General features: G+C 36.3%; 4 protein-coding genes across 4 annotated transcripts; all 4 read left to right on the plus strand.

Annotated features, from left to right (window-relative positions):
* The first annotated feature begins 1,464 nt into the window (after positions 1 to 1,464).
* Positions 1,465 to 3,160, plus strand: LOC8258787 (chitinase-like protein 2). The gene is made up of 3 exons (XM_002519151.4): positions 1,465 to 1,930; positions 2,033 to 2,192; positions 2,595 to 3,160. The coding sequence occupies exons 1-3, from the start codon at positions 1,531 to 1,533 to the stop codon at positions 3,007 to 3,009; spliced, it is 975 nt and encodes a 324-aa protein (XP_002519197.1). The 5' UTR covers positions 1,465 to 1,530; the 3' UTR covers positions 3,010 to 3,160.
* A 1,894-nt stretch (positions 3,161 to 5,054) lies between these two features.
* On the plus strand, positions 5,055 to 8,128 carry LOC8258786 (acetate--CoA ligase CCL3). The gene is made up of 3 exons (XM_002519150.4): positions 5,055 to 5,355; positions 5,910 to 6,497; positions 7,082 to 8,128. Exons 1-3 carry the CDS (start codon positions 5,146 to 5,148, stop codon positions 7,976 to 7,978), a joined length of 1,695 nt encoding a protein of 564 aa, XP_002519196.1. The 5' UTR covers positions 5,055 to 5,145; the 3' UTR covers positions 7,979 to 8,128.
* Positions 8,129 to 8,277: 149 nt separating this feature from the next.
* On the plus strand, positions 8,278 to 11,843 carry LOC8258785 (acetate--CoA ligase CCL3). The gene is given in 4 exon segments (XM_002519149.3): positions 8,278 to 8,687; positions 9,084 to 9,671; positions 10,620 to 11,220; positions 11,223 to 11,843. Coding segments are annotated over 4 exon segments (1,692 nt in total). The 5' UTR covers positions 8,278 to 8,474; the 3' UTR covers positions 11,513 to 11,843.
* Positions 11,844 to 15,525: 3,682 nt separating this feature from the next.
* On the plus strand, positions 15,526 to 20,119 carry LOC8258784 (beta-D-xylosidase 1). Its single transcript, XM_002519148.4, has 7 exons — positions 15,526 to 16,017; positions 17,134 to 17,412; positions 17,606 to 17,775; positions 17,864 to 17,961; positions 18,095 to 18,445; positions 18,550 to 18,963; positions 19,208 to 20,119. Exons 1-7 carry the CDS (start codon positions 15,577 to 15,579, stop codon positions 19,801 to 19,803), a joined length of 2,349 nt encoding a protein of 782 aa, XP_002519194.1. The 5' UTR covers positions 15,526 to 15,576; the 3' UTR covers positions 19,804 to 20,119.
* The last annotated feature ends 254 nt before the right edge of the window (positions 20,120 to 20,373 follow it).

Genomic DNA, 20,373 nt, shown 5'->3' on the forward strand with positions numbered 1-20,373 from the left:
ATAAAAATGCAAGAAGACCTCACAGCTAGGGAAATCAACCACATGAAACCTCCATTTATTTTTCGCCTACTTGTCTACGTTTATAGAAACATACTAATTCAACTAAATTCCCTTTTAATTCTTAAGATTAATAAACTAGAGTGTGACCCATTAAACTATGGTTTAGCCCTCAAAGTATGTTGGCTAAAGTTTAATTCACTAAATTAGGACTAACTTAGTACATCGGGGTTTAATTCTGAAGAAGTTTCTTATTAGGGTCTAAGATTTTTAGTTTCAGATTTTATAAAATTAGGAATTAATTCTTAAATCGAAATTGATTGTTGTAACCAATATTATGTCCTTTTTCTTTCTCCTAGTCAAAAGAGGAATATGATTTGATTAACACGAGAAGCTGAGTGCAGAAGCAGGAGGCACAGGCAAATCAAAATATTAAAATAAATATTCAAAGATATAATTAAATCTGTTAAATTTTTAGTGATTTTGATAATTATCGAAATTCAACGATTAATTATCAAAATCTATCCATCGATTGTAATACTGATTTTATTACATACTTTATTATGTCCTGTCAAATATGATCCAACTTATAGCAGGGGCTCACCTACCATGTCCGAGAGGTTGAAACTTGAAAGAGCGTAACTTGCAACAATGAATCTTTTCAGGGGCTTTGAGGCTCAGTTTATGTGTGATGACAAGTAATTTCAATATCTTGTTACAAATGGCATTCCCTTGGAAAAGAGAAATTATTAGATTCACCCTGTGATATCCTGTGTGTCTCTACATTTTGTAGGATTATTATTATTAATTATTTCCTATACCATATATGTACAAGTAAGGACCTGTCAATTTAGTGAAAGCAATGGTTTTACCAGTTTTGTTGTATTGTAGTGACACGATAAACCTGATTGAAATTAGCAAATGCAGGGTCACAATTATTTATCTACACTGGTAAGGCCGATGCCTGTGGAAGGCTTCATTCACCGGAGGAAACTCGTTTCCAGTGAGAGCTGTTTGAAACTTTGTCAAGCGGGTGGTCCTGCAAATAGCATGATAAAACAAGATCATTGCTGATGCTGATTGTGCCTTATCTTCTCCTTCCCCCCTTATCACTGTTTTCATTAATTTTAGTGAACAAGCAAACTGAGTCTTCCCACCGTAGTCCACAAATACACCACCTTTTTTTTTTTTTTGCTATTGGGCTAAAATCTATAGCTGAGATAAAACCCATCTCAGACCCAACAACAGGTTCAAGATTGGTCCATTTCAGCTTTGCTAAATCAGCCCAAATTTTAACCTTGAAGCATTACTTTGCTTGCAATTGAAGAAGAACAAAAAGCAAGCAAAATTCTGATGCCACCTCAACCCTGACAAATCACTCTCTCCTAATGTGTTAGGCCCTCACTTTCTATTCCTTTTCACTCTACCAAAGCAATCTCCATTCTCCAACCACCCTCTTCTATATACTCCTCTCAAATTTCCTTGCCACAACAACCAAGAGAAATTCCATTTTCCCGAAACATATTCTTTGGCATGGAGTCTAAAAAATCTGCTCTTGCTGCAGTGGCGTTGTTAATGTTAACGCTAGTTACAGTAGTAAATGGAGATGATGATGCACTACCATCTGCAACAAAACCATTGGTTAAAATAGTGAAGGGAAAGAAGGTTTGTGACAAGGGATGGGAATGCAAAGGCTTGTCAATTTATTGCTGCAACCAAACGATTTCTGATTATTTCCAGACTTACCAATTTGAAAACTTGTTTGCGAAGCGTAATACACCTATTGCTCATGCTGTTGGTTTTTGGGACTACCATTCTTTCATTACTGCTGCTGCTATTTACCAGCCTCATGGATTTGGTACCAGTGGTGGTAAACTCATGGGCCAGAAAGAAGTTGCTGCTTTTCTTGGGCATGTTGGCAGCAAAACCTCTTGTAAGTAAAATAACTTTTGTTCCACTTTCAGGACTCTTTGTTAGTACATGAATAGTAAATTCTATATAAGAAACAATGGAAATGGTGATGATATGTTTTCAGGTGGCTATGGAGTGGCTACAGGAGGGCCAATGGCTTGGGGTTTATGTTACAACAAGGAAATGAGCCCCAGCGATATATACTGTGATGACTACTATAAATACACTTACCCATGCACTCCTGGTGTTTCATATCATGGCAGGGGTGCCCTGCCCCTCTACTGGTATGCTTATTGTATTAATTTAAGATGTAATGTCCATATCCTAACTGAGATGCTTGGAATAGCTTCATTTCAATTCATCTTTTCATTATTGCCAAACCATATTAATCACTTCCGAATAAAGAAGCTTAAATTCCATAAAAAAATCGGATAATAATTCTAGCAATTTTATTGGTACTGCTATTTTTTCCTAAGAAAAGCAGGTTCCACCAACACACCTTTCAGCAGAAAGTTTGCTGAATTAATTATTTGTTGCTATGAACAAGTGATGTTCAATCTTGAATCCCCCTTACAGATATTCTGCCCATTTTCTGGATTTTACATTGACATTGAGAACACTTAACTTGTTGCCACACAATCCTGATAACCTTCTGTTTTGCACTAATGCTCCCATCCCATTTACAGGAACTACAACTATGGAAAAACTGGGGAAGCCCTGAAGATTGATTTGTTGAATCATCCAGAATATTTAGAAAACAATGCAACACTGGCTTTCCAGGCAGCAATTTGGAAATGGATGACTCCAGAAAAGAAACACATGCCATCAGCTCATGATGTATTTGTTGGCAACTGGAAACCAACCAAGAATGACACTTTATCCAAAAGGGTACCTGGTTTTGGCGCCACAATGAATGTTCTTTATGGAGATCAAGTTTGTGGGAAAGGTGACGATGAATCAATGGATAACATAGTCTCTCACTACCTATACTACCTTGACCTGTTGGGTGTCGGCAGAGAAGAAGCAGGACCTCATGAAGTGCTTAGCTGTGCCGAGCAAATTCCTTTCAATCAAGCTGCTCCTTCTTCATCATCTTCTTAAGCCTTGTGTTGTCGGTGGTGCCAATTTGCCTGTCATTTGTTGAACTGTTCTTCTTGGAAAGAATAATTTTTATAAGGGACAGGGAGCTGTAGTTTTGGGAATGTATACAAGTTCTGAAAAGAAGAAAAAAAAAATATATGTTCAGCTTTAATTTTTGATTGAATGTGCTTAACCATGGACAGTTTATCACAATGATACCTTGTATATTGGAGAACTTATGCCTATATTTTTCTTTTGGGTGCAAATCTTGAGGTTTTAATGTTTTAAAGCCGTATATTATTTTTTCAATGAATTATATATTATATATATATAAAAACAATCTAAATTGATATTTAAATTTAATAGTTTTTTTCTTTTTATTTAATACTCTAGTTTGCTCATTTAACTAGGCCGCTTGGTGAATCGCCCAAGAACGAGTAGTTCCTTCTTGTAGCGGTGGGCTGACGCAGCTGATGAGATGCGTGGGGCTTCTACTGTTTCGGTTGCAAGTATTTGGGCTCTATCATTTCGTTGATAATTTGTCAACTGTGTTTCTCAGAAAGAAATAAAAATTGAAAAAACAAAGAAAAAGGTATATAATTAAATACAATTATGAATAAAATAAAATATGTTATTATCATCTATGTAAAATATAAAATTTTTACTAGAATAGCATTTAAAAATGCAAGTATTATTTAAAAATTAAAAATAAAAATCCTAAGCCGAATCAAACTGAAATTTTCGGTTTAAATCTTTGGCCAATTTTTGATTTTGTTTTTTCTTTTAAGAAATTCAATAATTAGTAAAATCCAAAATTTGTTGGATTGTCAGTGTCATTTCAGATATCTTTCCTTTTTCAAGCATGAAGTAGAGTTTTGGCATCTGGGTTGAACTTTCAATTTGATATGCTTTGGCAATATCATATTATATAGTTGAGTCAGAAAGTCAAAATTAGTGACACCTTGTTGCCCATTAACACAATGCAACAGAGATTTTGAATATTTTTTTTTATGTTTAAACAAAAATAATGTATATTTAGAAATTTTAAATGTAGTACATTTATAGTGAAACAAAATTCATATAAATTTATAAATGATGTGTATATTTATATCAACTCATAAAGTGAAGAAAGTTTTAATTGTTACCTTCCATAAGGCATAAATTTGAAATCTTGTTAACATATAAAAGAATTAGTGCATTATTCCTCATTTGGAAATCCATGCAACTTGGAGAGACAAAACAAAGAAGAAAATTTGATTTTTACTTCTTGCAATGGCTCATTTTCCACCTTTCCATATTTGCAATTAATAATTCTATTTTTTTCGTGCCTTATCTATAATAGAAGTAAGGTTTGAATTGAATTTTGCTGCCCGCCTGAGTTACTTTATGAATGCATTTATTTATTTGTTTTATTTACAAAAAGTTGTGCGTTAGACTTTCTTACTTTTCTTTATAAAGGAATATAAAAAGTAATGTATTACACTAAACAAGATAGGATGTAATGTTAGATTTACGTTAAATGTGATGTTCTAGAAGAGTAGAAAAATAAAAAATTAGAAATATATTAAGTAATATAGATGCTAATAAAATAATTTTTCTTTTTCAAACAAAAAAGGAAACATTTAAATAATTTCTATTTTTATTTTTTCCATATATATATATATACACGTAATTATGAATTTATGGTTACTGATTTGGCAATTAGTAACGGGCAAATTATACCAGCAGAATTTATTATTAAGTCTTTGAAATTATTTTATTTTAATTTATTAAGATATTAATTTTAATTATATTTTTATATTTTTAAATTAAGGACTCAATATATCTATTTATGACATTTTTATTTATTTTACTAAATTTTAGTGTCTTAGTTAAATACTTTTATTGGATTAAACTCTAATTAATGTAACAATAAAGTATCATAAATAAATAAAAATTAAGAGACTCAATAAATAAAATTAAAAAGTTTAAAGGCTTAAAATGTATTTTGCCAATCATGTTTACGTAAACAAACATGTCAAGATTTGAAACCTGGCGATAGCACTCTTTATGTCACTCACCACTGGAAAAGGTCGAATAACCACTGATATAAATAACAAAACAATCATTCATTTCTCTTACCATTCATCTCATCGCTGTTTCGCTTGTAGAGAGATTATGGCTAAAGATATAGATGATCTACCAAAGCTTCAAGCTAACTACACGGCCCTGACGCCGTTATGGTTTCTAGAGCGAGCTGCTACGGTGCACCCTACCAGAACAGCTGTGGTCCATGGATCAGAACGCTACTCGTGGCTGCAGACCTATCACCGATGCCGTCGATTGGCCTCCGCTCTGAATAACCGCAACATCGGTGCTGGTAGCACGGTAATCTTAGTATAAGCTTTCTTGTTTTACTATTTCTTTAACTCTCTAGAGTTTTGATTGTGGAATTGAGTATTGTTGTTTAGTGTGGATAAATTAAATTCTGAGATACAAAATTAATTGAAATGTAAACTACATTAAAGCTCATATTTAAGGATTATGTTCTCTGCTATATCATTCAGAGAACAGAAACTTCAAATAGCTATTGATCTATATAGGTTTCATTTCATGTTTCGAGCACGGTGAAATTTTACATCTGGCACTCGCTTATGTTACTCTGAGCTTATCACTAGGCTAAGAAAGCAGTTGAACTTGATTTAATTTAATAGTGAAATTATGTGAATACGAAAGTTTCTTGCCATAAGAAACATTTACTACTTTCTGGATGAATGATTCATGATTTAAAAATTATGGTTCCTATCTTCGCAGTTTACTAGGTGTTTCCCCACCACCCCCTCCCCCCCCCTCTCTGTGATTTACATTTAGAAATGTAAAATTAGTAGACAAAGTGAGCCTAGTGATAGCTTAGTTATGATCTTTGTGATTAATATTGGCAGGTAGCAGTAATAGCACCAAATATTCCTGCCTTGTATGAAGCTCACTTTGGAGTTCCAATGGCCGGAGCAGTGTTGAACACAGTAAATATTCGTTTAGATGCACCGACAATTGCTTTCCTTTTAGGCCATTCAAGATCTACAGTTGTGATGGTGGACCAAGAGTACTTTCACTTGGCAGAGGGAGCTTTCAAAATCTTGGCAGAAAAAGAGAATAATTTTAGTCCTCCACTGTTGATTGTTATAGCTGATGAAAGCTGTGATCCCAAGCAACTGCAACATGCACTGAAAAGAGGAGCCATTGAATATGAGAAGTTTTTGGAAAATGGGGACCCTGAATTTGCTTGGAAACCACCAGAGGATGAGTGGCAAAGTATTGCTTTGGGTTACACTTCTGGTACAACAGCCAGTCCCAAGGGGGTTGTGCTTAGTCACCGAGGGGCTTATCTCATGGCTTTAAGTTGTGCTATGATTTGGGGTCTAAATGAAGGAGCTGTTTATCTGTGGACTTTGCCTATGTTCCATTGCAATGGTTGGTGCTACACTTGGTCGCTTGCTGCTCTTTGTGGAACAAACATATGTCTGAGGCAGGTAATTACAAAACTTGAAAAATTCTGAAACTTTGCTAAAGTGAAAGATACTATTTTTCATTTTAAAATTTCTATGGTACCCTCGCTTCTTCCTTGATAATTTTTGAAAATTTGCAATCATTTGCTAACAGTGCCCTGAAATTAAAACCAGTTATGTTTATCTGGCATTTGATATAACGAGAGATTCAGAGTTGATATTTACAATAGTTGATTGTTGATTATTGATAGGAGAATTGGCACCCTGAATTAAAAATATGTCTTCATCTGTATCCATTGGCATAGCTCAAGAGCTGGGAGGTGGGGTTTGGTTAGCATTGTTAATTAGGTTTGAGTTCTGGTGCTTTCTTCCAGTAGTTAAGCAATAGTGAACCCTTACTTTTTATGAGGCAAGAAGCTGTAGTTGAATACTGCAGTAGGAATCAGGTCCAGAAAACATAAATCTTTTAACTAGCGGATTTGGTGAGTGTGGCCATTGGTGTCATACTTCAGTTGAGTTATTGAAGTTCTTCAATATCTATTAATCTTCTCTTGTTTTAGTATTCCATGCTGAATTTCAGTTTTAGTATGCCTTTCGGATTTCTACAGGTAACGGCTAAGGCAGTTTATTCAGCAATTGCAAATCAAGGTGTGACCCACTTCTGCGCTGCACCTGTGGTGCTCAACACCATAGTAAATGCTCCAAAAGAAGAGGCTATCCTTCCCTTACCTCGTGTTGTCCATGTAAATACAGCTGGTGCTGCACCGCCTCCTTCTCTTCTCTTTGCAATGTCAGAGAAAGGGTTCCGTGTTACCCATACCTATGGCCTTTCAGAAACTTATGGTCCGTCGACTGTATGTGCATGGAAGCCTGAGTGGGATTCACTGCCTCCTATCAAACAAGCTCGCCTCAATGCACGCCAAGGCGTAAGATACATTGGCTTGGAAGGCCTGGACGTAGTCGATACTAAAACCAATAAGCCTGTTCCTGCAGATGGTAAAACTATGGGAGAAATAGTGATGCGTGGAAATTTGGTAATGAAGGGATACTTGAAGAACCCAGAAGCTAACAAAGAAGCCTTTGCAAATGGTTGGTTTCATTCTGGTGATCTCGCAGTAAAGCATCCTGATGGCTATATAGAAATAAAGGATAGAAACAAAGACATTATCATCTCTGGAGGTGAAAATATTAGCAGCTTGGAGGTAGAAAATGTGCTGTACACACACCCAGCAGTGTTTGAAGTATCTGTGGTAGCAAGAGAAGACGAGAGATGGGGAGAGTCACCATGTGCTTTTGTGACATTAAAAGAAGGAACAGATAAATCTGATGAAGGGCGTTTAGCAGAAGATATAATGAAGTTCTGCAAGTCGAAAATGCCTGCTTACTGGGTTCCAAAATCTGTCGTCTTTGGACCATTGCCTAAAACTGCTACTGGAAAGATTCAAAAGCATGTGCTGAGGGATAAAGCAAAAAAGATGGGACCTGTCAAAAAGAGCAAGCTATAGTATGCATGATTTAGATAGTTTAAGGAAATAATAAGCAGTGCGGATCATGTGTATTTGTATTAAATTGACCTTTACCTGTTTGCGCAGGCGTACTTGCCTGTGTTTCAGAATTTAGAGGACTAGAATAAATCCTAGAGATGAATTATAATATTCCTCCTGCCACTAACCCAATTAGAGGTGGGTAACGTTTTAGAATGGATTGGGCAAGAGCGAGGGTGAGGATTAGGTTGGGGCCTTGGGGGTCTCATGCCCGGTTTGTGGTCATAAAATTGGGGACATCGAGGCATTTTAAACAACAGCTAAAATAACGACTATATCAAACCAATGAATTAAAAAAAAACCCCTGGCCAAAATTAATTGGTCAGCTAACACCATTTTTTGATTAAAAGAATTCAGCGGCAGCGCAGCCTAGATAAATAATAAGCAGTGCTGTTTGCCTATATAAGCGTTTCGGCACCAAGAAATTTATGCAAAAAGAGGCGTTATTTGGGGAGAGATGGTGGTCAAAGATATAGATGAGCTCCCAAAAAACGCAGCTAACTACACTGCGTTGACGCCACTTCTATTCCTGGACAGAGCAGCCACCGTTCATCCGAGCAGAGTATCACTTGTCCATGGATCCACGCACTACACTTGGTTACAGACTTACAAACGCTGCCGACGTTTGGCTTCTGCTCTAACCAATCACTCCGTTGGGTTTGGTAGCACGGTATTTTTTCACTTCTTTCATCTCCGTTGGGTTATGTGGCTTTGGCTCAGGTGTTATAAGATAGAAATGCAAGAATTTAGTGTTACTCAATTCTTCCGTTTGGAAAGCTTGTATTTACTAGAATTCAGTTCGTAAAAAGAAAGGCATTTTGGAAGAATTAAATCACATGACATGATTTTGAGAGAACTCAACTTAATTGAATTCTTCCGAATGATTTATTCCAAACAGGGCCATAAGTACAATACTTAAATTTAAATGTGGGAAAATTATCTTTATATATATATATTTTCTTTCTAGTTTCTTTTCTAGACTTGACCATCTATTAGATCTGTTTCTAATTGCTTCAGTTAATACGGGCAACAATTTGATACTATCTATCTCATTGATGCTGTTCAGGTAGCAATAATTGCTCCAAATGTGCCTGCTATGTATGAAGCACACTTTGGAGTTCCAATGGCTGGAGCTGTGGTAAATTGTGTGAATATACGTCTAAATGCATCAACTGTTGCTTTCCTTTTAGGCCATTCCAAGTCTGAAGTTGTGATGGTGGACCAAGAATTCTTTTCGCTAGCAGAGGAAGCTTTGGAAATCTTGGCAAAGAGTGAATCCTCTTTTAAACCTGCACTATTGATTGTCATAGCTGATAAAAGCTGTGATCCCAAGTCACTAAAACATGCTTTAGGAAGAGGGGCCATTGAATATGAAAAGTTCCTGGAATCTGGTGATCCTGAGTTTGCTTGGAAACAACCAGAGGATGAGTGGCAGAGTATTGCTTTAGGTTATACTTCTGGTACAACAGCTAGCCCTAAAGGTGTGGTGCTGAGCCACCGAGGAGCGTATCTAATGTCCTTGAGTAATCCTCTAATCTGGGGAATGAATGAAGGTGCTGTATACTTATGGACTCTACCGATGTTCCATTGTAATGGTTGGTGTTTCACTTGGTCACTTGCAGCTCTTTGTGGGACAAACATATGTCTTCGACAGGTAATTCACTGGGCTTGGTCGTTGCTGTATATTTACTTGATATTGTGGAAGAAAATTTCCTGATCTTATTTTGCAATCACTTTCCAGTTTCTGTTAACGTTGATTTGAACATATTTAATTGGATAGCCTATGGACTGTGCTACTTTAACTTGGGCGATAGTAGGTATTCTGTAAGCTAGAGTCCTGATTTTCAATACCATCCGTTGAAATGTTCATCCTCTTAGGTAGCTATCAAATGGACCTTTACGTCTCTTAGCATCACCAGTTATAACTTTCCTCGAATTTTGGAGCAATAGAATTACAACTTCTCTTTTTTCATTTACTTTAGAAAGGTTATTTTTTGAAGGTAAGATTCTTTATATTATTACAGAAAAGGCTGGTGATGGTTAAATTTCTCATTTGGAGAAAGTAAGCTTTTCTATGATCCACGTATAGGCATAACATGAAAGTGTTGTGTCATTTTTTTGATTGGCATACGAAAGTAGATTCTTCCTTTATTATTTCTGAGGCATAAATAGAAAAATAGTTGACTTTTAATTTGAAGAAACTCAACTCAATGATGATGGTTTTGAATACACCCTATAAAAGAGTATGATGCTCTTCTCAAGATTAATATGTAAGAATTTTTAAAATTTAGACTTATTTTTATGTTCTTAGATTCCTTATCGATGTCTACAGAGTCATTGGATGAAAGATTGGCCTCCTTGCTTCAGTGAGTAGACTGTATAATGAGGCACAAGCTTATTCAGTGAATTCTCCCTGTGCGTCGAATTATTTTTATCAAATTTGTGTCTCATTACTGTTTTAGTTGATACTCCATTTTTGCCTGTTGGAATGATAGAATTGGCTTTGAACCATTTGGATGCACTGCACTTGTTGAGTTCTAGTACAAGATTACTTGTTTTGCCTTCTAAGCTGTATTACTGTCATTTTATTCTGGCTCTACAGGTAACAGCTAAGGCAGTCTATTCAGCTATAGCAAACAATGGTGTTAGTCACTTTTGCGGTGCGCCTGTGGTTCTCAACACCATAGTGAATGCTCCAAAGGAGGAAACCATTCTTCCTCTACCCCGCATTGTACATGTAATGACTGCTGGCGCTGCCCCGCCCCCATCCGTTCTCTTTGCAATGTCGGAAAAAGGTTTCCGTGTAACACATACTTATGGTCTCTCAGAAACTTATGGCCCTTCCACAGTGTGTGCCTGGAAACCTGAATGGGACTCACAGCCCCCTATTGTCCAGGCACGCCTAAATGCTCGCCAAGGAGTCCGTTACATTGGCTTGGAAGGCCTAGATGTTGTTGACCCTAAAACTATGAAACCTGTCCCTGCAGATGGAAAGACCATTGGAGAAATAGTGATGAGGGGCAATATTGTGATGAAAGGCTACTTAAAGAACCCAAAAGCCAATGAAGAAGCTTTTGCAAACGGATGGTTTCATTCTGGGGATCTTGCTGTTAAGCATCCAGACAATTATATGGAGATTAAGGACAGATCAAAGGACATCATTATTTCTGGAGGAGAAAACATAAGTAGCCTAGAGGTGGAAAATATATTACGCACCCAGCAGTATACGAGGCATCGGTAGTGGCTAGGCCAGATGAGCAGTGGGGTGAGTCACCCTGTGCTTTTGTAACACTAAAGCCAGGAGTCAACAGATCTGATGAAAGATATTTAGCTGAAGAACTAATAAAGTTTTCCAGGTCAAAGATGCCTGCTTACTGGGTTCCAAAATCTGTAGTGTTTGGACCATTACCAAAGACGGCTACTGGGAAGATTCAGAAGCATGTGCTGAGGGCTAGGGCAAAAGAGATGGGACCTGTCAAGAAGAGTAAGCTATAATTAGTATTCTGCAAAGTTAAAAGAGATTGGCATCCTTTTGGTGCTGCAGATGGTTTGTACTTTTAAGAGATAAAGCTTTTTCATCCTTGTAACCGCGATTATGCGATTGATTCCTTTCTAATTATTCACCAGCCTATCGGCAAGGATGTTTATACTTAATATGTACAGGTCAAATTCAGAATTGAGCTTCATCTGTAAAGTATGTTAAATTACTTGTGTTCATTGTGTAAGCCTGAGAGTTTGTAGCGAAGGAATGGCGGACTGCCAACCGTTGCACGTTCCAGCCCCTTTTGGGCCATGATTTGAATATTAATTTGTGATCTTGCTGTAACAAAAACGTGCAGATTTATGTTTGTTTATATTTGATAATTGGATTACAGGCCCAAAGCTTGGCAATTACTTCCGAGTCCTAATCTTTGGATCTCTGATTGGATCCCTTGTAGTCGTGGCTCATTTGGTATGGTGGGACAAAAAATCTCTAGTACCCAATTCCCTTCCCGCATAAACAGTCAGTCCACTTGGTCCAAATAAGGCTTTAGACCCGAAAGAACACCAGCTCTAGTTTACACAGTGACAGAAGTGTCATTCTTGGCAGCAGCAACAAACATCTTTAAAGAGGAACAATCTCTAACAGACAAGGAAAGTATTCTTGTTCGATTTCAGCCAGGTGTGTTGCACCTAATAATTCAATTGAATTAGTGGCATATATAAGTTAGTTAAAAAAACCTAAAATTATGAGTGTAACATAACGGGAGCAAGCAAGCAAGTCATTCTCGCATAAAAGATAAGAAAATGCATTAAGTTGCTTGCATGGTTGGCAGGGCAATCCAAACCAACAACAACAACGTCAGTGATGGCAAATTTTCAAGGATAAGAATGCTATATCCGATGGTCATTTGCCCCATAAAGAACTGTTATGGATTAAAAGCAGCTTTATCATTCCAGATATGTTGCTCTCATCCATGGAAGATTTTCCTTGCTTATATTAACCAAACACTAAGAAACATACACTAATCAGACAGTGGATCCACTTAAAAAATTCTCATCTGATTCTTGTAATCCAATTAATGTCGCTCGTAATTTCTCATGAAAGTGATATAAATGTTAAGACGACGTGTAGTAGCACTACTCAATTATTAAATTCATTATTTATCATTTGACAGATAGAATTATCCATACTCATCCTTTACAAAGTATTTGGATATGTATTAATATTATGGTGTTATAAATATGTGGCTGTGGTGGGTCCATTTTGTTTACAATATCCAGTTAGGCCAATTTTGCGCCTCTTGGCAACTCTGTAACCAATCATCATGTTTGCTTTCATTCATTCATTTATGTATTCTAGATTTTCAGTTTCTTACTTCAAAGGATCGATCACATTACCCTGTCTATTCACAGACCAAACCCAACCCCACAATGGAATCTTGCAAGAAAGTAAAGTCATGTTCAATGTTCATTAGTAAAGACTACTAAAGATGGGTTTGGATTGGATATGGAGTTGGAATAGAAGGGTTGGCTTCGTTGGCATTGTCTCCAAGCCAAAGCCAAGGCACCCTTTTCTTTTTCTTTGAAGTGCATGCATATTTCATTGTAATCCTGCTCAAAATTGTGTTTTTCTTGGTCAAATTTGGATTTACACCATCAACAAATATTATAATAATCTCTTTACTTCTTAAGTAATCTTTGGATTATCTTGTTGATTTTCTTAAATTAGTGATAAGTGAAAAGGGGACTGTTCAGCAGTAGACCTCAAAAATTGTTTCACCAACAACATTTCTTTCCCACATGCAATTTAGGTAAATTGCAAGCAAACTTTACGCGCCATCAAAAGAAACACAGAGAACTAATGGATATAGCTCAATTAATACTTGAGTTGTTTTCAAAACTGTAAGGTCTCAAATTTAGTGGAAACTAATTAAGAAAAGAAAAGCAGAGAAGTAGAATAGAGAAGAGAAAAGAAGTAATATATACTTTAAGGAATGGGAATTCATATGAAATTTAATGGGACTGAATATTGGATTTTGATTCTCTGTAAATAAACAAATTTAACTGTGATGGCAGAGAGTAGATTTGTCATAAACAATATGATATAGTGAAAGGGTTCTTTCTTCAACTATGTGGGAGGCTAAAGAATGATGTAATAAAACATGATTTGTTCAACAAGTTTGTTGATTCGTTATTCTATTTTTCTACCCATAACATATTTTTAACTGAAAAATTGCTTAACATATTATTGCGTATTCTATACACTACACTCTTCATACGTATATATATATACACTTTTATTTATATAACCATATTAATGCATATCCTTTGGTTTATGGTCCCTCCTCTTTTAATCCTTTGCTTTCGATGCAACTTGTGCATAGAAGGCCATACCTGTCCAGATGTTTTGTTGCCTGTCACAGAAGAACTCCTTCACTTTTAGAATCCTTCTATTGAATTTGAATTATTTAGAAACGATTCCAATGCCAATAAATCGAAATTTCAATATAAATAACCCATTTCTATTTGAAAAAAGAAATTACTTTCAAGTCAACGTATACAATCATATGAAGATAGAGAAAGGAAAAAAAGAAAGAGATATTGGATGAAGATTGTGGCTAAGATATTCGTGAATGGAGGATCCATGCACCCATGTGTGATAATATCCATTTAGTTATCTTGTAACATCATCAATTTGCAGTTTATAAAAAAAAAAAAGGGTCATTAAAAGAGCTTTGGGACACCTTTCTTTTTATCATATATTATTGTTGTTATATATTACTTACTTCTTACTTCTATTTGGTAGGTAAACAATGCTAAACAAAAGAGCATCATTCTCTTGCCTTGCCTATATTGGTAGGTAACCAATGCTCATTGTAAGGAAATAATTGGAAGTTAGAACTTCAATATATTACATTAATAATCCTGGGTCCAATTAATCATATCAATTAGTGATTCCTCAAAAGAAAAAAAAAAAAAAAAGAAGAAGAAGGGAATTAAATATCCAAATGATTGATGTTTGCATGTGGATCATGTATTATCATATATATAAACTACTACATACACATATCCGTATGATATTATAAACATAGAATGAAATTATGGAGACTGTGTTACACAATCCTTCAAGATAAAACAAGATTATTAAAGAATTAAGACTGAGAAATGAACTGTCAGTAAGAAGACAAAGAAGGGTTCTTGTTTTATCTACAATGGTGGAAAATGTTGTCACGAGAGACAGTAACTTTTTATTTTTTCCTTCCTGGCCTAATATCACGTGTTGGAAAGTTGTTTATGCAGTCTTTCCCAGTTTTATACTAAATAATGACACAGAAAACAAAAATAGACCATTCTCTCTTGTTGCCTTGCCCTATACCAGAGAGACCTTTCAGTATCAAGTCAGAAATTTTGACTTTATTTATTTATTTTTCATTCTCTCATCTCTCGACGGTGGAGGAGATGGAAAAACAAATAAAAATAAATAAAATGTGAGCCTTGAAGAAACCTGCTGAGAATCGTTTCGTTTCTTTGATTAAATGGGAAGAAAGAAAAAGCAGCCAAAATCATAGTAAAAATTCTGCAAATAGTTAGTGCGACTAACGTGACATTAGACATAATAAAGATATTACCGAGTGAGAAAGATTCGGTGGTCCGTGACCACATGTACACTAATCTACTTAGGTCTTTTCTTTTCTTTGTTTTTATTTTGAAAGCTTATAATGCTAGATTATGGCTAATTATGTATTAACTTAATTTAATTATAAAATTTATTATTATTATTAAAAAATAGGATAAGAGTCTCTTCTAACTTAATCATTACTTAATCAACGAAAGCTACCAAGCAAGTAGGGTTAAGCAGTGCATAGATATTAGTGACTGCCAACCGCGTGCTCTACTCACCCACTCTTTTCTTTCTGGTGTCTCACTTTCTTGGCTTTCTCTTTCTCCATATCTATTTTTGACGTGGAAATTCAATCATCAAACCATTATTTGTTCAAGGCATAAACGCAACCTCTCCCTATATAAACACCCCCTCTTTTTCACATATACATTAGCTCAAACAGAAAAGAAAAGGAATGGCTAATAACAAGAACCACATACTCCCAACATTTCCACCTCTTCTAATCATCATGTTCTTCTTCTTCTTCTTCTTCTTCCTTTCTTCCCTGCCCATTCATCTAGTCGAGTCGCGGGCGCCTTTCGCCTGCGACCCGAGAAATGGGGTGACGAGAAACCTTAAGTTTTGTAGAGCAAACTTGCCAATACATGTCAGAGTGAGAGACCTGATATCCAGATTGACATTGCAAGAAAAGATAAGATTGTTAGTGAACAATGCAGCTGCTGTGCCCAGACTTGGCATTCAGGGTTATGAATGGTGGTCGGAAGCTCTTCATGGTGTTTCTAATGTGGGACCAGGTGTTAAGTTTGGTGGGGCCTTCCCCGGGGCTACTAGTTTCCCTCAAGTCATCACCACCGCTGCTTCTTTCAATCAGTCTCTTTGGGAGCAAATTGGACGGGTCAGTCTAATTATTCATCTTTTTTCTTTCCTTATCTTCTCTGTCTCATAAGGAAAATACTCTCCTTTGTACACGAAAACTGAGTTAGATAAATCAGCAATATATTTATTTATTAATATTAAATGATAAAATTATAACTAAATCATTCTACGTTCTAAATATAAAATAACCGAATTATATATTTTACTGTAAGTTTTATTTGTATTATAATATGAGAAATAATGTTTCTTTGAATTTAATAATAAATACTAAAGTATTTTCATGCCTGCAATTATGGCCTTGAGAAATAGAGGAATGGAAAGGCTTTATTGATTAATGCAAAAGGTGAGCATGTTGCTTTGCTTCTTCTTCTTCTTGTTGCTTGATTCATTGCTCAATGAAAAATCCATGACAGTAACCATTTAGCTACGTACAAAGCTTGTCAGTTTTCATTATGAAAATGAAACTTTGGTCTCATTTCCCGTTATGGTGCTAACGACATGGACATGGACGACAAAATGTTAGTTTTGTATGTTTCTGAAAAATTATCAATACCTTACTAATTGTCTCCACCCTTTCTTTTATTTTTGTGATGAGGTTTCTTTTATTTGCTTTTTGATTATTAGTCAATTCACATGTACTTTTACTATATTGACAAACACCTCAAACCAAAAATCATTAAAATCTAACCAGAAATTGATACTATTTCATTGTAATAGTAATATGCTTTTGATGGCAATTAATCAAGATGAGGGCATGGATTTGGGCAGTGGGCATAGCAAGTGGCAAGAGGGCAGATACAGAGTGTTATTTTGGGAGGCCAAGTTGCAAGGCTAATTTTTGGGTCCCATGCAGGCCTCCATCCTCCAATTCCTTTTGTTTTAAGTTTGGACGCATTTAATTCATGTCGCTGTCTCACTTTAACAGTCTCTGGCCCAGAAGATTCCATAACTCTTTTTCAACTAACTTTTACGATGTTATTCCCGGGGGGTTTTGCAACAAATTAGATGTGATTTTTTTTTATAAAAAAAAATTTGATATAATAAGAAAAAGGAATTGTTATTCAAAGCTTATGGATCTGTAAAATTTGAACAATTTGGATGTGACATGTGACCTTAATTTTGTGGTGATGAGCAGGTAGTGTCTGATGAAGCAAGGGCAATGTACAATGGAGGACTTGCCGGATTGACCTATTGGAGCCCTAATGTGAACGTGTTTCGTGACCCTCGTTGGGGCAGAGGCCAAGAGACTCCCGGCGAAGACCCTGTTTTAGCCGGTAAATATGCTGCCAGTTATGTCAGGGGACTTCAGAGTAGCACAGGTCTCAAATTAAAGGTTGCTGCGTGCTGCAAACACTACACTGCCTACGATCTTGATAATTGGAATGGCGTGGATCGTTACCATTTCAATGCTAGAGTAAGCAATCCTTTCACAAAAAATTTCTGATCATTTGAGTTACTAGCATAATAAATTATCTGCACTACTTTAGTTTTGAGCAATTTAGATGCCTTTTACCACTTCATCAGAAATGTATCGTACCTAATCAATCTTTCATCAGATCTTAAAAATTGAAAGTGACCGTACTTTTGAATGGTAATCATGAGTACAGGTAAGCAAGCAAGATTTGGAGGATACGTATGATGTGCCATTCAAGGCTTGCGTGGTGGAAGGGAAAGTTGCTAGTGTAATGTGCTCTTACAATCAAGTTAATGGAAAACCTACTTGTGCTGATCCTATTCTGCTCAAGAACACCATCAGAGGTCAATGGGGTCTTAACGGGCAAGTTCTAATTAATATAAATAATTTGTCCTAAAAAATCAATAAATTTGATGGCTCTTGATCTGAACCTTTTGACGGTTTTATGCAGATACATTGTTTCAGACTGTGACTCTGTCGGTGTTTTATATGATAACCAACACTACACTTCAACACCTGAAGAGGCAGCTGCTGCCACCATTAAAGCAGGTTACAAAAATAGAATTGTTTGCTTGTACTTCTAAATTAATTTAACTACTATAAGCTAATTTGTTTTGCTATATCTTATCATTAAATGCTAATTTTGAGACACTAACGCACAAATCTTTATAAACTCTTGCAGGTCTTGACCTGGACTGTGGTCCATTCTTAGCAATCCACACAGAGAATGCTGTGAAGAAGGGTCTATTAGTAGAGGAGGATGTAAATTTGGCATTAGCCAATACAATAACAGTCCAGATGAGACTGGGCATGTTTGATGGAGAACCATCGGCTCATCCTTATGGTAACTTAGGCCCAAGGGATGTTTGCACTCCAGCCCACCAAGAATTGGCTCTAGAGGCAGCCAGACAAGGCATAGTCCTGCTTGAGAATCGTGGGCAGGCCCTGCCTTTGTCTAGTAGTCGTCACCATACTATAGCAGTCATTGGGCCTAACTCTGATGTAACTGTTACAATGATAGGGAACTATGCTGGTACGACGTTCATGTCTTCTTGATAATCCAAATATAGATTGAGATTGGTATCTGAATTTTATGGCTACTCCCTCATAATATAACCTTTAACTTTTTGGATGCAGGTATTGCATGTAAATACACAAGTCCCCTGCAAGGAATCAGCAGGTACGCTAAGACACTTCACCAAAATGGATGTGGAGATGTGGCCTGTCACAGTAACCAACAATTTGGAGCAGCAGAGGCTGCAGCTCGCCAGGCTGATGCTACTGTTCTAGTAATGGGTCTTGATCAATCCATAGAAGCAGAATTTAGAGATAGGGTAGGCCTTCTCTTGCCTGGCCACCAACAAGAACTTGTATCAAGGGTGGCTAGAGCCTCTAGAGGTCCTACGATACTTGTGCTAATGAGTGGTGGTCCTATTGATGTCTCATTTGCTAAGAATGATCCTCGTGTTGGTGCTATTTTATGGGCTGGATATCCTGGACAAGCCGGTGGTGCTGCCATTGCTGATGTTCTGTTTGGAACAACCAATCCAGGTATGTGTATTCCTAGTCTACATTGACATTAAATGAAAAAGATTAACTAGAAACAGGAAATTGAAGCATAACAGAGTACAAAAAAGACATGGTCAAGTTTCATGTGAAATTTTTGTACTCTCAACAGCGTTTAGTCTGTTCAATTGATTGATTGATTGAAACAACTTCAAATTCTAAAAGATCTTAATACTAGAGAACAGTACAAAAGCTAATATTCTCTGTATCTTATGTTTGTGTTTTTTAGGTGGAAAGCTGCCAATGACATGGTATCCACAGGGTTATCTTGCTAAGGTACCAATGACAAACATGGGAATGAGACCAGACCCAGCAACAGGCTATCCCGGTAGAACCTATAGATTCTACAAAGGGAATGTTGTGTTCCCTTTCGGTCATGGAATGAGCTACACTTCATTTTCTCACTCTCTAACTCAAGCACCAAAAGAAGTCTCACTACCCATTACCAATCTCTATGCCTTAAATACAACCATTTCAAGCAAAGCAATTAGGGTGTCACACATCAATTGCCAAACCAGCTTAGGAATTGACATTAATGTTAAAAACACTGGCACAATGGATGGAACTCACACTCTCTTAGTATTCTCTAGCCCACCTTCAGGAGAAAAAGAGTCTTCTAACAAACAATTGATTGGTTTTGAAAAGGTTGATTTAGTTGCAGGTTCTCAAATACAAGTAAAGATTGACATTCATGTGTGCAAGCACTTGAGTGCCGTCGATCGATTCGGAATCCGAAGGATTCCAATTGGTGATCATCATATTTACATTGGCGATCTCAAGCATTCTATTTCTCTCCAAGCAAACATGGAAGAGGCCAAGCATTAGTAATATTGTAGGATTATTTGATCAAACACAACTGTAAGATAAGTATAGAAGGTAAAAAAGATGAAGCATTTTTAAGAGATTGAGCAAATTGCGATACAAATAGGTATTGATCAGTCCGCAGTGCATTCACTTATTATTGCAACCAATAAAATTGAGTGAAGGAATATTGGTCAATGTAAGGCAATAAAGTACCAGCTAAGAGTATAGCTGGTTGCCATTCTTGTCCCTTTTTTGTGCAACTGTAATTGTTTGCTGCATGGTGCTTAATTGTAACTTGTGCTTAGTACAAGTGAATATAGATTGAAGATTTGAATCATTTTGCTGTGTTTACTCTAATATAATTTTCTGCAAATTCATTGTAAAATCAAGAAATGTTGGTTCTATTGAATGAAATTCATCTTAGTATCCCTATCTCAAATTGCACAATTTGGGGATCCTTTCTCCAATCCAAATTGACATTCATTTTGTCTCACTCAAATTACACAACTTTTCCAAATTAAAGGAATACATATTATATGTACCACTCTTTTCTCCGGCAGTAACTAGCACAATGGTCATTATCTTTATGTA

The sequence above is a fragment of the Ricinus communis genome, chromosome 9, assembly GCF_019578655.1.
Source record: "Ricinus communis isolate WT05 ecotype wild-type chromosome 9, ASM1957865v1, whole genome shotgun sequence".
Taxonomy (NCBI): Eukaryota; Viridiplantae; Streptophyta; class Magnoliopsida; order Malpighiales; family Euphorbiaceae; genus Ricinus; species Ricinus communis.

Coding starts and splice junctions, on each gene's coding strand:
- LOC8258787 (XM_002519151.4), top strand. CDS start 1,531: ATGGAGTCTAAAAAATCTGCTCTTGCTGCAGTGGCGTTGTTAATGTTA. Junction 1,931..2,032: donor TGTTGGCAGCAAAACCTCTT/GTAAGTAAAATA, acceptor ATATGTTTTCAG/GTGGCTATGGAGTGGCTACA. Junction 2,193..2,594: donor GGTGCCCTGCCCCTCTACTG/GTATGCTTATTG, acceptor TCCCATTTACAG/GAACTACAACTATGGAAAAA.
- LOC8258786 (XM_002519150.4), top strand. CDS start 5,146: ATGGCTAAAGATATAGATGATCTACCAAAGCTTCAAGCTAACTACACG. Junction 5,356..5,909: donor ACATCGGTGCTGGTAGCACG/GTAATCTTAGTA, acceptor TAATATTGGCAG/GTAGCAGTAATAGCACCAAA. Junction 6,498..7,081: donor CAAACATATGTCTGAGGCAG/GTAATTACAAAA, acceptor GGATTTCTACAG/GTAACGGCTAAGGCAGTTTA.
- LOC8258784 (XM_002519148.4), top strand. CDS start 15,577: ATGGCTAATAACAAGAACCACATACTCCCAACATTTCCACCTCTTCTA. Junction 17,413..17,605: donor GTTACCATTTCAATGCTAGA/GTAAGCAATCCT, acceptor TCATGAGTACAG/GTAAGCAAGCAAGATTTGGA. Junction 18,964..19,207: donor GTTTGGAACAACCAATCCAG/GTATGTGTATTC, acceptor TGTGTTTTTTAG/GTGGAAAGCTGCCAATGACA.